The 13,692-nt window shown below is 37.2% G+C and overlaps 1 protein-coding gene across 1 annotated transcript in view; it reads left to right on the top strand.

The window, feature by feature from the left end:
- Positions 1-13,460, top strand: part of LRIG3 (leucine rich repeats and immunoglobulin like domains 3) — a 61,241-nt gene extending 47,781 nt beyond the window's left edge. The window contains exons 13-19 of the mRNA XM_043969065.1: positions 4,142-4,462; positions 5,324-5,605; positions 6,974-7,426; positions 8,271-8,426; positions 9,888-10,031; positions 10,151-10,426; positions 11,979-13,460. Coding sequence (XP_043825000.1) covers positions 4,142-4,462; positions 5,324-5,605; positions 6,974-7,426; positions 8,271-8,426; positions 9,888-10,031; positions 10,151-10,426; positions 11,979-12,211 — 1,865 coding nt within the window. The 3' untranslated portion in view covers positions 12,212-13,460. The remainder of the gene's footprint in view (positions 1-4,141; positions 4,463-5,323; positions 5,606-6,973; positions 7,427-8,270; positions 8,427-9,887; positions 10,032-10,150; positions 10,427-11,978) is intronic.
- Positions 13,461-13,692: the final 232 nt, after the last annotated feature.

The raw sequence follows: 13,692 nt of genomic DNA, 5'->3' as shown, positions 1-13,692 counted from the left end.
ATTTTTTTTTTTTGGTGAGGTAATTGGGGTTAAGTGACTTGCCTAGGGTCATACAGCTAGTATGCATTAAGTGTCTGAGGCTGAATTTGAACTCAGGTCCTCCTGACTTCAGGGCTGGTCCTCTATCCACTGCGCCACCTAGCTGCCCCTGTTTCTCTCATTTGTTGAAGTTCCTCATTAGTTATTGAAGGCTCTTCACAAACACTTTGTCTTTTTCCATTGGCCTCTTTGCACTGATATTCATCATCAATGCTTCAAAGATTGTTGTATTACGTGTGTTGTTGCCATATAGCAACATTGATAGGATTTGGATATTAAAAAGATGGTGGGCCTTTGATTTCATGGTCATTCCTTTGGAAATAGAATTTCCAACAGTAGTCTAGCCAATTTTCCTTCTCTGTTTTATTCTACAACATTTTGTCCAACTCCACTGCCTTTCCCAAAAGTAGCTAGATGAATAGACAGAGAGACAGACAAATACTATGTGCTAGGCATTCAAATACATGTTATCATCTGGACTTTAGGAATCCTTTATCGACTTTGTCTTTCCCATGTGGGTGGTTAGGTCAGACTCCTTGGAATGATTCCAGATGTGTTCCAGGAGATTCCACATTGTACTGAGACTCGAATGCAAATAGCACAATGTCATCCACATACATGAGCATTTGCAATACCTTACCATTAACAAGGTATCCCTTTTTAATTTGGACTTTACACTGGATCTCCTTCATCACTGTGGAGAATACTATGCATTACATTTGATGTTTAGGATCAGTGATCATTGAACAAGGTAGTTTCTGTTACCTCTTTCAAGGAATCTTGAATGATTTGAATGTATGCATGGTTGTAACCTTGGTGAACAAGAACCTGTAAGGTGTCATGGCATTTTGATTTGCTAAAATTACTTTTTCATATTCAACAAACAGTAAGCACAATAAAATCTTAAATTTTCTACATCTTGCAGTCATTCATGAAATAGGAACAATGTGGTCTATTGATGAATCTTATTCGATTGAGGAGATCCTTTTTTACTGTATAAATGACTCATAATTGTTTTTTTAAATAGGAGTACACATAGATCATGTCAACTAGGTGGCACAGTGGATAGAGCACTTGGCTTAGAATCAGGATAACTCATGTTCATGAGCTCAAATCAGACACTAGCTGTGTGACCCTGGGCGAGTCACTTAGCCCTATTTGTTTCAGTTTCCTCATCTGTAAATTGACCTGGAGAAAGGAATGACAAACCACTCTAGTATCTCTGCCAAGAAAACCCCAAATGAGATCATGAAGAGTTAGATACAACTGAAGTAAATAAACAACAAAAGCATATATTGGTAGTTGCTAATTTTTTCTGTTGTCTTTTATTCTTATTAATAAGGTCTGAGGTTTTTTTCCTATGTCCTTGGTATCCTTCCCTCTTGTTACCTTGTACATCAGTCCCACAGTGCTCCCACAGTTGTGTTGCCTCCATCAAGGATATCTTCTATCCACTTTGTTGTATCCAGTTACTTTCTCTGTTTCTGTTCTATTTAGTACCACTTCTACCATCTCTGCAAGCAAATGTAGGACTATGATATTAGGGTCCCAGTATGCAGGTTTCACCTTCATTGTTGGAGAAACCAATTTGTTACAATTTTTTAAATAAATCTTTTCCATTTCATCCATTTATTGTATTCCTTCCATTTTTATCCTTAAATCCCCTTCGAATGATTTTCTTAGTTGAATGTCTTGCCAAGCTTTCTTTAAACTGGTTTTACCCTCTACTATTTCTTTTTTGTGAGATAATATTGTTTATAAAGGTCCATCATCTTTCTTTGTAAGATGTTACAAACAAGTTTATGTTCTGAGTGTTGCCTTTGGCAGCCACTTATCTCCATTTGACATGTAAGTCACATGTTTACTTGCTAAGGCACTTTCTGTGATTTTTTTGATATGCCTGTTGATTTATTGACATAAATTAAACTAGATTATAAATTTCTTATCATCAGAGTCAATGTCCTTTCTGTTGCTAATTTCCCATGAGGCAAAGATAGGGACAAATGTATGTGAATCCATGGTTCAAGAAAAAAACAAGGGAAGCTAAAGACCAATGTAATGCCTTTTGGCCATCAACGCTTTCTTCAAAAACAAAAACAAAAACACAAAAACAAACTGATTGGCACCAGACATGACAAACGCCAAATAACATTATCTAAAAAGAATGAAACATCATATTTTAACAGAGATTAGATAAGACTTCTTGTTGATACAGGAGTTAGTCATCAGTCAGTTGTCTGTGTACATCAGACCATCAACTCATCAGAGATAGGATCAGAATTTAGAAAAATTTAGAAGAAAGAATAATAATGAGAAAGAAATATGCCTACAATGGACATAGCTCAATCCTGAACTCCTTAAGGAAGCAATGTGAAGTGAAAATCATGGATAAATGAATTTTATATTAACAGTTAACCAGGGGGCTTTTTGATACCTCCTCATTGTATATTTGAGCATTGAGTTAGATATGTAGAAGAGTGATCAAATCCCTACTTGTCAGGAAAAATTAATCTTGGTCACGGCAAGCCATTTGTGAGACTTTAAGTGTAACTGAATTATTAGAGCCCCAAATTAGTTATGTTTCTGAAAGTATTGCATGGGGATTGGAATAATCAAAAGTATTCTCTTTGGGGTTTAGCTGTTCCTGGGAAACTTAAGTTCGAAAAGTTAATTTTGTGGGGGGAAGAAAATAAAAAAACTGAAAATAGCTGCTTATAATGAAGAGCTGCATGAATGTAATTATGGTGTTTCCCTTACAGTACCATGGAGTGGTATGATTGATTGAGTTTTAAATCCTCCCCTCTGAGATGACTTGTCTTACCATTGTCGGGATGTTTGTTTTTCATGGTAGTATGCTTATTGTTTAAGTGGTGGTATGCCTAAATGACTGGATATGGTGTCAAATGTGTTTTGTTAAATGTGAAACCAGTTCCTAACACCAGACAAATTCTGTTTTTATTTGCCTAACTCCGTCATATGGAAATCATGATAGTGATTATGACTTTAAGAGACTAGAGGCATTAGGAATGGCAATCATGACTTGAGGGCAGTTTCTTAGTTTCTTTCTAAAAATTATGTAAAGTAAAATTATTTCCATCAAGGGGTTGGCTGTGTATTTTCTGATAGCCATAAAGTTACATCCTCTTAGCATCTAGTATCAGAAAGGCTGGGTGGTACACTGGCCTAGAGTCTGTGCCCCAGAGAATATAGCATCATATCTGACACATAGGACGTGCTCCTGAAATGCTTGTTGATTGATTGGTTGATTGATTGCCTCCTGGAGTTGTTTCAAGGGTCAAATGAGATTGTATATATAAAAAGCATTAGCTAAGTGTAAACTGAGGCAAAAAAGGTTAAGTGACTTGCTCAGGGTCACATGACTACTAAGTGACTGAGGCCAGATTTGAACTCTGGAATATGAGTCTTCCTGACTCCAGATCTGACATATTACCCATTGTGCCACCTAACTGCCTTCCAACATCAAAAATGCTATTATAAGTGTCAAATGAGATTGTCTATGAAAAAGTGTTTTAGAAATATTAGTTATTATTACTGGTTGGTTAAAAAAAAGTCCTAATCTCTTTTGCCTCCAAGTGAACTCAATTAGAAAACATTGTATCTCATCATCTACTACTGCTAGCAACCAGTTCCTTAGCTAAACTGTTAAATGGCTGTCCTCATCACCTAGAACACTCTGTCTGCAATTCCACTGACTGACCACCCTGGCTTCCTTTAAGTCTCAACTAAAATCCTATTTTATTTACAATGTCTTCCCTCTTTTAATTATTTCCTAATTATTCTACATATAGTTTGTTTATATTTGTATGTTGTCTCTCCCATTAGATTGTAAGCTCCTTGAGGCTAGAGAACTGTCTTTTGCCTCTTTTGTATCCCTAGTGCTTAACAGATTGCCCGGAACATAGTAGGCCCTTAATAAATGTTGATTCATTGATTGAATTTAAAAAAAAATAATACAAGCAAAATCCTAGGCCCTGCAAGTCTACTCTATAAATATTTCATTGGTATATGTATTTGAATAGCTCATGGTCTTTGGACACTTACATCCTTAATTTTTATATTTATTCTCTGTTTATTTTGATAGATGATTTTCCTAAACCCCAGATCACAGTCCAGCCAGAGACCCAGTCGGCAATAAAAGGCTCCAACTTGAGCTTCATCTGCTCTGCCGCTAGTAGCAGTGACTCCCCGATGACATTCGCTTGGAAAAAAGATAATGAACTACTCCATGATGCTGAAATGGAAAATTATGCCCACCTCCGGGCCCAGGGAGGTGAAGTCATGGAGTACACCACCATTCTTCGCCTGCGCAATGTTCAGTTTACAACTGAAGGGAAATACCAGTGTGTCATTTCTAATCACTTTGGTTCATCGTACTCTGTCAAAGCCAAGCTAACCGTAAATAGTATGTGATTCTCTTCTTCTTTTTGTATTTAGAGACTTAATTGTTTTTAGAAAAGTCTGCCTCTTTCCTTTTTTCTGACCCTTGTCATTCTTACTCCCAACTTGCAATGCCTTGATGTGATTTCAGTGGCCGATGTTGCCATCTTAATGTCCTGTTCTTACAGGTCATCGTGTTCCCATTTATAAAGTTAGCCTTATTACATAGATCTTTGTAGCTAACCACTTAGAAAGGAGGAGTGTTAATTTAAGAGAAGGAAAATAAATCTAGCTTGGAATCATGACATTTTGGGTCTGAAAGAGACCTCAACAAACAGATGACCGAATCGCAGATTGGGAAGGGCCTTCAGAGGTCATCTCATCCAACTTGTAGTTGACTAAGAATTCTTTCTCTAGCATCCCCAGCAAAACCTTCTCTTAAAGATCTCTTGCAGTGGGAAACATCTTAAGGCAAATCTAATTGGTAGAAAGTATTTCCTTTTATTGAGTCTGAATTTTCTCTCTTTACAGCCTCCACGCATGGCTCTTAGACCTATACTCTAGGCCATGCAAACAATCCAAATGCCCTTAAATTGCAAGAGAAATATCTGAAAAAATTCTAAATATGGGAGTCGGAAGATATGGATTTAATTCCTAGCTCTTCTTAGTCATATGACTTTGGGTTAGTCACTTAACCTTGCTGAGCATACTTTTATTTAATGTATAAAATGGAGATAATTTTTTATTTTCCCTGAGTATATCATAGGGCTATTTTGAGAACCAGGGGATGTGACATTGCTTTAAAACTAGGCCAACCAGATCAGAATGTAAGGTGAAATGATGAATAGGATGGTGAAGGTACTAACATGTGTCTTTCTGATTTTAGTGCTTCCTTCATTTACAAAGATCCCCATGGACCTTACAGTCCGGGCTGGAGCAATGGCCCGTTTAGAATGTGCTGCCATTGGACACCCAGCACCACAGATTGCTTGGCAGAAAGATGGTGGCACAGACTTTCCAGCAGCTCGGGAAAGACGTATGCATGTTATGCCAGAGGATGATGTGTTCTTTATTGTGGACGTGAAAATAGAGGATGTTGGTGTTTATAGCTGTACTGCCCAGAACAGTGCTGGGAGTATATCAGCAAATGCAACACTGACTGTCTTGGGTGAGTTGAACCTTATGATTCTGAACCCAGGTGACTATGATACTGAGCAGGTACAGAACTACAGTGAATTGGCCATTTCCCAGAAAATCCTTGAGAATGACTTAGATGGAAAGATTTTAGGGTAGTGTGCTACCTTTTGAAAGGGCTGTGTCCAGGAAGGATGCCTGCCCTCTTTTTTTTTTTTTTCCTTTTTTTGTTCAAAATGCTGTGCAATCTCTTAAAATCATCTTCACTGTTATATGTGGCTTTGCATGATGAAAAAAGGTTAATTCTGGGTTGAGAAAGTTGGCTAATGACCAAAAGTAGGGGCAGCTAGGTAACAGTCCAGAAGACTCATCTTCATGAATTCAAATCTGGCCTCAGACACTTACCTAGCTGTGTGACCCTGAGCAGGTTATTTAATTTTGTTTGCCTTAGTTTCCTCATCAGTAAAATGAGCTGAAAAAAGAAATGGCAAAGCACTCCAATATCTTTGCCAAGAAAACCCCAAATGGGGTCCCAAAGAGCTGGAGACAACTAAAATTATTGAAGAACTAAAAGCAAATTATTAAGAGATCTAGCTCTACTCATTTCTGTCTCCACATATTGTTGTGGAAATTAATATGGTCCTTTTTTTGTCTTCTTAAAGCAAAGTGCCTTATAAACCTTACCTATGCAAATGTAAGTTGCTTTTATTAATAATATTATTCTTGTTCATGAGAGGCAGTATGGCTAGAGAGCTGGTCTGGGAATGAGGAAAACCTGGATCCAAGGCTCACTTCCAACACTCACTAGCTGTGAGAAATAGTACAGTAAAGTATGAACAAAAGATGATCATTCAGAGGAAGTGTAGCTCTTAGAGAAATAACTAAACTAACCCCAAATTAGATAATTGGTTTTAAGAATTTATTTTCAGTACCATGAAAAATGATTATCAGTATTTCCTTGTGAGACTGGCCCAGCAGAAAGTTTCCATATAAAAACTGACCACTTGGATTAAATCAGTGAGCAAATCTAATATTAACTTATTTTCCTACACATTTTAACTCAAATACTAATAAGATTTCACCTTATCTTTGTCCCATTTCCATTGCTCTGGAGTGAAAACAACAAAATACAACAAAATGAGTTGGATCATGGAGGTTAGCTGAGATAAAAGTAATAAATATTCTACCTTATTATATATTAGCCTGGTTAAGGTGTGCTAGTGAATGATGGAAGTGTAATGTAACAACAAATGTTATTTACTTGCAGATTGAAATAAACATTCACTTGTTGAATGTTACAATTTAGTTTAAGATAAATCCTCTTACTGAACCTAGTGGTATAGAAAATGTACACGTGTGAGAAACTGGGGGGAAAAAACCCAATCAATCAATGTCATTTCAGAAACTCCATCATTTCTGCGACCACTATTGGATCGAACTGTGACGAAAGGGGAGACAGCTGTCTTGCAGTGCATTGCTGGTGGTAGCCCCCCACCCAAGTTGAACTGGACTAAAGATGAAAGTCCTCTGATTGTAACAGAACGGCATTTTTTTGCTGCGGGAAATCAGCTGCTGATAATCGTGGACACAGATACAGAGGATGCTGGGAAGTACACTTGTGAAATGTCTAACACGCTCGGAACTGAAAGAGGGAATGTTCATCTTAGTGTAATTCCCACTCCCACCTGTGATTCTCCCCAGAATGCTGCCCCATCATTGGATGATGATGGATGGGCCACCGTGGGAGTTGTGATCATAGCAGTGGTTTGCTGTGTGGTGGGCACTTCCTTAGTGTGGGTGGTCATCATATACCACACAAGGAGGAGAAATGAAGATTGCAGCATTACAAACACAGGTGCGTAAATAGAAGCTTGGCACCAGGTACGGCAGTCATGTGTGTTTGTGGTTCTGGAGTAATTTTCTTCTTCCAACATATTTGTATATCTCTGTGTCTCATTCAGTCAGAAGGGTGACTCATTTGTTTCAGTATGTGGAAATGTGACCAGTGAAAAACAGCATCACTACCAATATCCTTCTCCCTGTCTCCAGCCCAAAATGCATTTGTATTTGACTTTCACATACATTTCAAAGCACACATTGAAACGCAGCATAATATTTTATCATCAGTGTCAGAAAATAGGAGGGTCCCTACCTATGTTATAAGGACTTAAAGCATTTCATCAGACTCTTACCATGTGGTCTTTGCTTGGAGGGGGAATTTAATTTGGCTTATTGTACATCTAAGTCCTGGATTGTTAGTTTAAGTCACATGGAAGAGAAAATCTTCATTTGATTTAACATTTTTTTTCAGGAAGAGGACTATAAGATTAAGTGAGATAATCCAAGGTTAACTTTTAAATCAGCTTCTGTTTTCTAAATAATCATAGCCCCTTAGCTTACTCAAGAGAGAATAACTTGATCTAAACCAGTTTTACGAGAAAAACTTAGTCCTCATTTCCTTAAACCTTTATTTAAAAGTTTAGAAATCATCATAATATTGACTGTTGTTGAGAAGGAGATTAATGGGCGTTGCAACCATATTTGGGATTTTAAATATGTCATTTATAATATTATGTTATTTATAAGTATATATTAATAGAATTATGAGTAACATATGTGAGATGATTATATCACATAATTATAATGTTTCATAACATATATGTATTTAATCCCTGCTCTGTGTGTGTTTTTTGTCACAGATGAAACAAATCTACCAGCTGATATCCCGAGTTATTTGTCATCCCAGGGAACATTAGCTGAAAGACAGGATGGGTACGGCTCATCAGAAAATGGGAGCCATCACCAATTTATCACTTCTTCAGGGGGTGGCTATCTTTTACAACGTGACAGCAATGGTAGGTATTTGAAATAAAAATGGATGTTTGACTAAGTGCTTCACCAAGCACCGAAGCACAGAAATTTAGTATCTAGCCCAAGGTCACTGGTATAAAGCTGAGTTACATAATCTTTCTCTTTCCTCTATTAGGAAATCTTTCATTGTGTCCATCAATACCAAGACAAGTTAGACTAAGTGAACTTAATTTCCTTCATACAACATTGAGAGTCCCTACTTTTATCATCTTAAATTTTTTTAGGCTATGACCACATTGTTTAAATATGAGTGTCAGTTACTAAATGTAGCTAATCTGTACCTATTCTCTAGTAACCACTAGGAATAAAAAATTATGTAGTCCTATCCTTCAAAGAGCTCCTGTTCTTTAGAAGACAGTGTGTACACATATAAATAAATACAGAATGTATACCCCACAAATATAAGTTAATTTCAGAAAAGAGGAGGCATTAGTAGCTGTGGGTAATCCCAAAAGGTGTCATATTAGACTCTACAGTTGAACTTTCAAGGAACTTAGGGATGATGAAAGACAGTGGGCAGTGAATTTGAAATTTAAATGATAGGCTACACACGGACACAGAGACAGGAGTTGAGATATCCTGTGTCAGGGATAGCAAATAGGTTGATTTGACTGGACCAGAGAATATGTGAAAAGGGATGATGAGTAAAAGGTCTGGAAAAGTAGACTGGATCCAGACTGGGAAATGTTGTATATGATAAACCCAGGACTTCATATTTTATCTTAGAGGAAGTACTGATAGCTATCAATCCCCTACTAATTTACTGGATTACCATCATTCTTTTAGTAAGAAGAAACTAATTCTGATTCAGCTTTCATCAAAGGAAACAGGGAAGTCCAGTGGGAAGAACATTGGCCCTTGAGTAAGGGGACTTGGATTCAGATCCTACTGCTAAATCATCAGTGACCTCAGAGAAATCACTTACCTAGATAACTTGTGAGGTCTCTTCTGTATCTAAATCTGTGATCAGTGGTGACTTCACTAACAATCCCATCCTATTCTTGAACTTCAATAAGTGGTCGTAAATTTGCCCCAGTGATACAACAAAGGTGTTATTTATGATGATTTAACCAAAATGTTCTCTTCTTATCTAGGGGTGGGGGAAACACCCAAATAGGAAAATATTTCTTTGTAGTAGGTGGGTGACTGATTTAGGTTTGGGAAAACCTGATGAGTTCAAATCTGGCCTCAGGCATTTACTAGCTGTGTGACCCTGGGCAAGTCACTTAATCTCTGTTTGCCTCAGTTTCCTCATCTATAAAATGGGGATAATAACAGTACCTATCTCTAATAGCACCTATCTCCCAGGATTGTTGTGGGGATCAAATGACATGATTATCGTAAAGACTGTAAAGCACATGGCACAGCATCTAGCACATAGTAGGCACTATATAAATATTAGCTATTCTGATGATAATGATGATATATATCTTTCTGTTTTCAAGGCACTTGTCATATGGATAATAGCAGTGAAACAGACATGGAAGGTGTCACAGATCCATTCTTATGCCACTACCTGGGAACAACAGGCACTGTGTATCTGAAGGGGACTGTCTATGGCTCTGATTCTTTTGATACCTACCGCCCAAGTATGTAGATTTATATAGCTTGAGTTGAGATTGAATTATTCCAGTGGAATTCCTAGTAGTGCTAACTCTCAGAACTGAAATTTCTAATGTGTTCTTTTTTTTTTCTTTTTAATTTAAAGGTTGCAGCCCAGACCCAAGAACTACTTGCTTGGATCATTACGAGTCTACTTATGTAAAGAAAAAAGAGTGCTACCCGTGTTCACATGCCTCAGAGGAATCCTGTGACCAAAATATGAGTAGTGTTGGAATGCCATCCCCCATGAGCAAATTAATCAACTCTGTCTACATTCAAAACGAAGGATCTGGGATCAAAAGCTTGTCTCAAAACAAAAATGCTGCGGATTTTAATGCAATCCAAGAACCATCATCTACTGCATCCAGTAATGCTTTCATGGGTGAGTTTCTTAGCTGAATTAAGCCATCGAGGGAGTAAAGCCCTTAGCTTATGTGCCAGGAATACAGTAGAAAAAGTAAATGCCAGACTTGTGAAAAATGATGGTATATTTAGAGTTGGAATGTACTTTAGAGGTCATCTTATTGACAGATAAGGAAACTGAGGCCCCAGCAGTCTAAGTGACTTGTCCAAGGTCATAAAGGTAGTATGAGGAAAAACCAAGATTTTAATAATAACTCTAGTATGCCTTTTCCTACATTATGATTTTCATTATGGAGAAATAAATTCATTTATGATAATGTTAATGTTTTTTAGGCAGATTTAAAGGAGAGGAATTTGGGTTTTTTTTGTTTTTTTTTACTTTGTTATACACTTAATCTAGATTTGAGAGACAGATTTTAGGAGATTTCTGGGAAGCACTGTGTGTGGTATCCCCAAAGAGATGAGAGTTCAGGGAGTGGCTTAGGAGCTCAGCCCTTCAACCATGTGGAAAAAGTGGTTTTGGGCTACAAAGTGCTTTGGGGTGGAGCTGAGTGTACAGCATGACTGTGGTTTTGGGATGTCTACTAGCTAATAACTGAACCCACAGAAGAAGGGTGGAAAACAACGGGTCTACCTAGCAAGAATTGCTAGCGAGAGAAGTTTGAGTCCCTTCTGGCAGAGAAGACCATCGGAGCTGAATGCCAGCAACTGGGATGTAGGTTTTGGTGTTTTTAGTTTAGTCAAATATTAATGAAAGTTGAGAGAACATAAAAAAAAAAATTCATCCACTAAGTGGGTGGGAGTAAGAAGGATGAAAAACACATCTAATTTCCAGTGTATAGGTTAATGCCACCCATATTGTCTGTCTACTAGGGGATAATCACCCCAGAGGTAGTGTCATTGAAAATTACTATTTAAGGGGGCAGCTAGATGGCACAATAGATAAAGCACCGGCCCTGGATTCAGGAGGACTTGAGTTCAAATCCAGCCTCAGACACTTGAGACTTACTAGCTGTGTGACCCTGGGCAAGTCACTTAACCCTCATTGTCCTGCCCCCCCCTTTTTTTTAATTACTATTTAAGAGATTTGGAACAGTAAAAAATTTGAATCTTTGTATGTTTAAACCTTAAAGGACTATGTAAATGTGAGCTATGTAGGTAGATCTGGGATTTCATTGGTTAGGTTCTCCTTCCACCAGTCCAGATCCCAAGCACTCTATGCTCCCTCACACTGTCCTTCCATTTTTGGAGGCCTTCTGCTTACCCTTTTTCATATTGTTTTGTTTTTTAATTGATTCTCATTCTTGATACTTAATTTTCCCATTTCCTTTTCTTGAAAGTTGCCCTTTATAGCACTTTTGGAATCAAGGTCAGCAGTGATAATCTATTGCGCACATGCACGCGCACACACACACACATACACACACCTTTTCATTTCCCTTCCGGTAACACACAATTTTTATTCTTCTGAGAGAGGAACTCTTCCGAGTTCCACAATCCAAAGTCATATTGCATCAGTAGGACAATTTATTATCATAATCATTTTTGTTTATATGTGTTCTTCATTACAGGAAGAACATTTGGAAAGCCTCTTGGAAAGCCTCAACTGGATGCTTTTTCAAACCGTGGACAGACAAAAACTTTACATACAAACGCTCATGACTCCCAAGACTTTTCCTCTGAATTAGAAGAAGATGGGAGAGAGAGGACAGTCTTTCAAGGAGAAAATCACACACAGACCTATGAACAGGTCTTAGAAGGCTATAGGACTCCTACTTTTCAGTTTTATGACCTGGACACATAGCTGCACTGGCACTAACTGTTGAGTGGAACCAAAGAAATCTTCTAACATACTACCTCAAGCAGACTTTTATTTAAAAGAAAGAAAATCCTAAGACCTTAAAAGGAAACTAAAATTTTAAAGGATACCCCCAAATGCCTATTTATACAAATTTTAAAAACTGCCAAAAATGTTATAAAATTTTATACAGGGAATAACTTTCATATAAGAATATCATTTTAAAATATTTTATAGCTTTGTTTTATGCAAAATTGTATCTTTTGTAAATTAATGGTATAAATATCATGACTATTTTATGTATTTTTATAACGCCAGATTTCTTTTTTATTGAAAATGAGTACTAAAGCCTTAAAAAAAAAAACAAACCAACACACTCTTATCCCTTCTAGGAATGGAGGTGACTCAATTTTTTTTTTCCACACAGGACATGTAGTTAAGTGTGGGTCCATGTGGTTCCAAAGGCCATTCAGATAAAGAGAAATAAGAGGAATTACTGTACAAAATTTGGTTTGTAACTAACATCTTTGGAACTCATTCTTAACAATTTTTATTCCAAGTATTTTCCACCTCACTAATGAATATTCTATTTGCTGCATTAATGAGTCTCTAAATGTACATGATAGAAGTTTGTTGATGAAGGGTATGTAGTCGTGATACACCAGAAATGGTCAAAAGCACTTTGCTATCCCACTGATGCATTTATGCCCCAGTTTAAATTTTACTGAAAGCACTTTTACATTCATCAAACATCTAGGAAGGGGATGGTGGTCATGGGTTGCATTTTTTAAATTTTTTATCCATTTTTTTACAGATGAGGAAACTGAGGCATACAGATGTTAAGTGATTTGCCTAGCATCACACTAGGAAGTATATGATGGCAGATTGTAACTCAACTCTGCTTGATTCTAGGTTCAGTACTTTATCAACACTGTTCCACCTACTTCTCTCTTCTAAATGAATAAGGTATCTCTTGAATGGGATGTCTTATCTGAATGATTCTACACTTGCACAGTCACCAAAGTGGTCTTCACGGTTTCCTAGAATTCTAAGGAGAAATTGTTGCTAATAGTATCCTTATGCTTTGAAAACCAAATACTGACTCCAGTCCTTAAAACAACAGATGATGCAGTCAACAAATCAAAAAATAAAAAGTGATCCATTTAAAATATTTGGTTTTTAGCAGTGGGGCTAGAGTCAGGAAGTCCCATCTTCAAATATGGCCTCAGATGCTTACTCGCTGTGTGACTGTAGGCAAGTCATTTAAACTTCCGTGCCTCAGTTTCCTCATCTGTAAAATGAACTGGAGAAGGAAATGGTAAGCCACTCCAGTATCTTTGCCAAGAAAACCCCAAATAGTATCAAGAAGAGTCGGGCATGATTGAACAATAACAACAAGTATTCGAATGTGGAAATGAGAAAAGAAGACGACGTAAAAAATGAATGTAATTTTGTGTTTTACAAAATAAGTTTCAATAGGTGGAAGT

This window comes from Dromiciops gliroides, chromosome 5 (genome assembly GCF_019393635.1).
Source record: "Dromiciops gliroides isolate mDroGli1 chromosome 5, mDroGli1.pri, whole genome shotgun sequence".
Taxonomy (NCBI): Eukaryota; Metazoa; Chordata; class Mammalia; order Microbiotheria; family Microbiotheriidae; genus Dromiciops; species Dromiciops gliroides.
The sequence above is the reverse complement of the archived record's forward strand: the minus strand, read 5'-3'. Positions and strand labels throughout refer to the sequence as shown.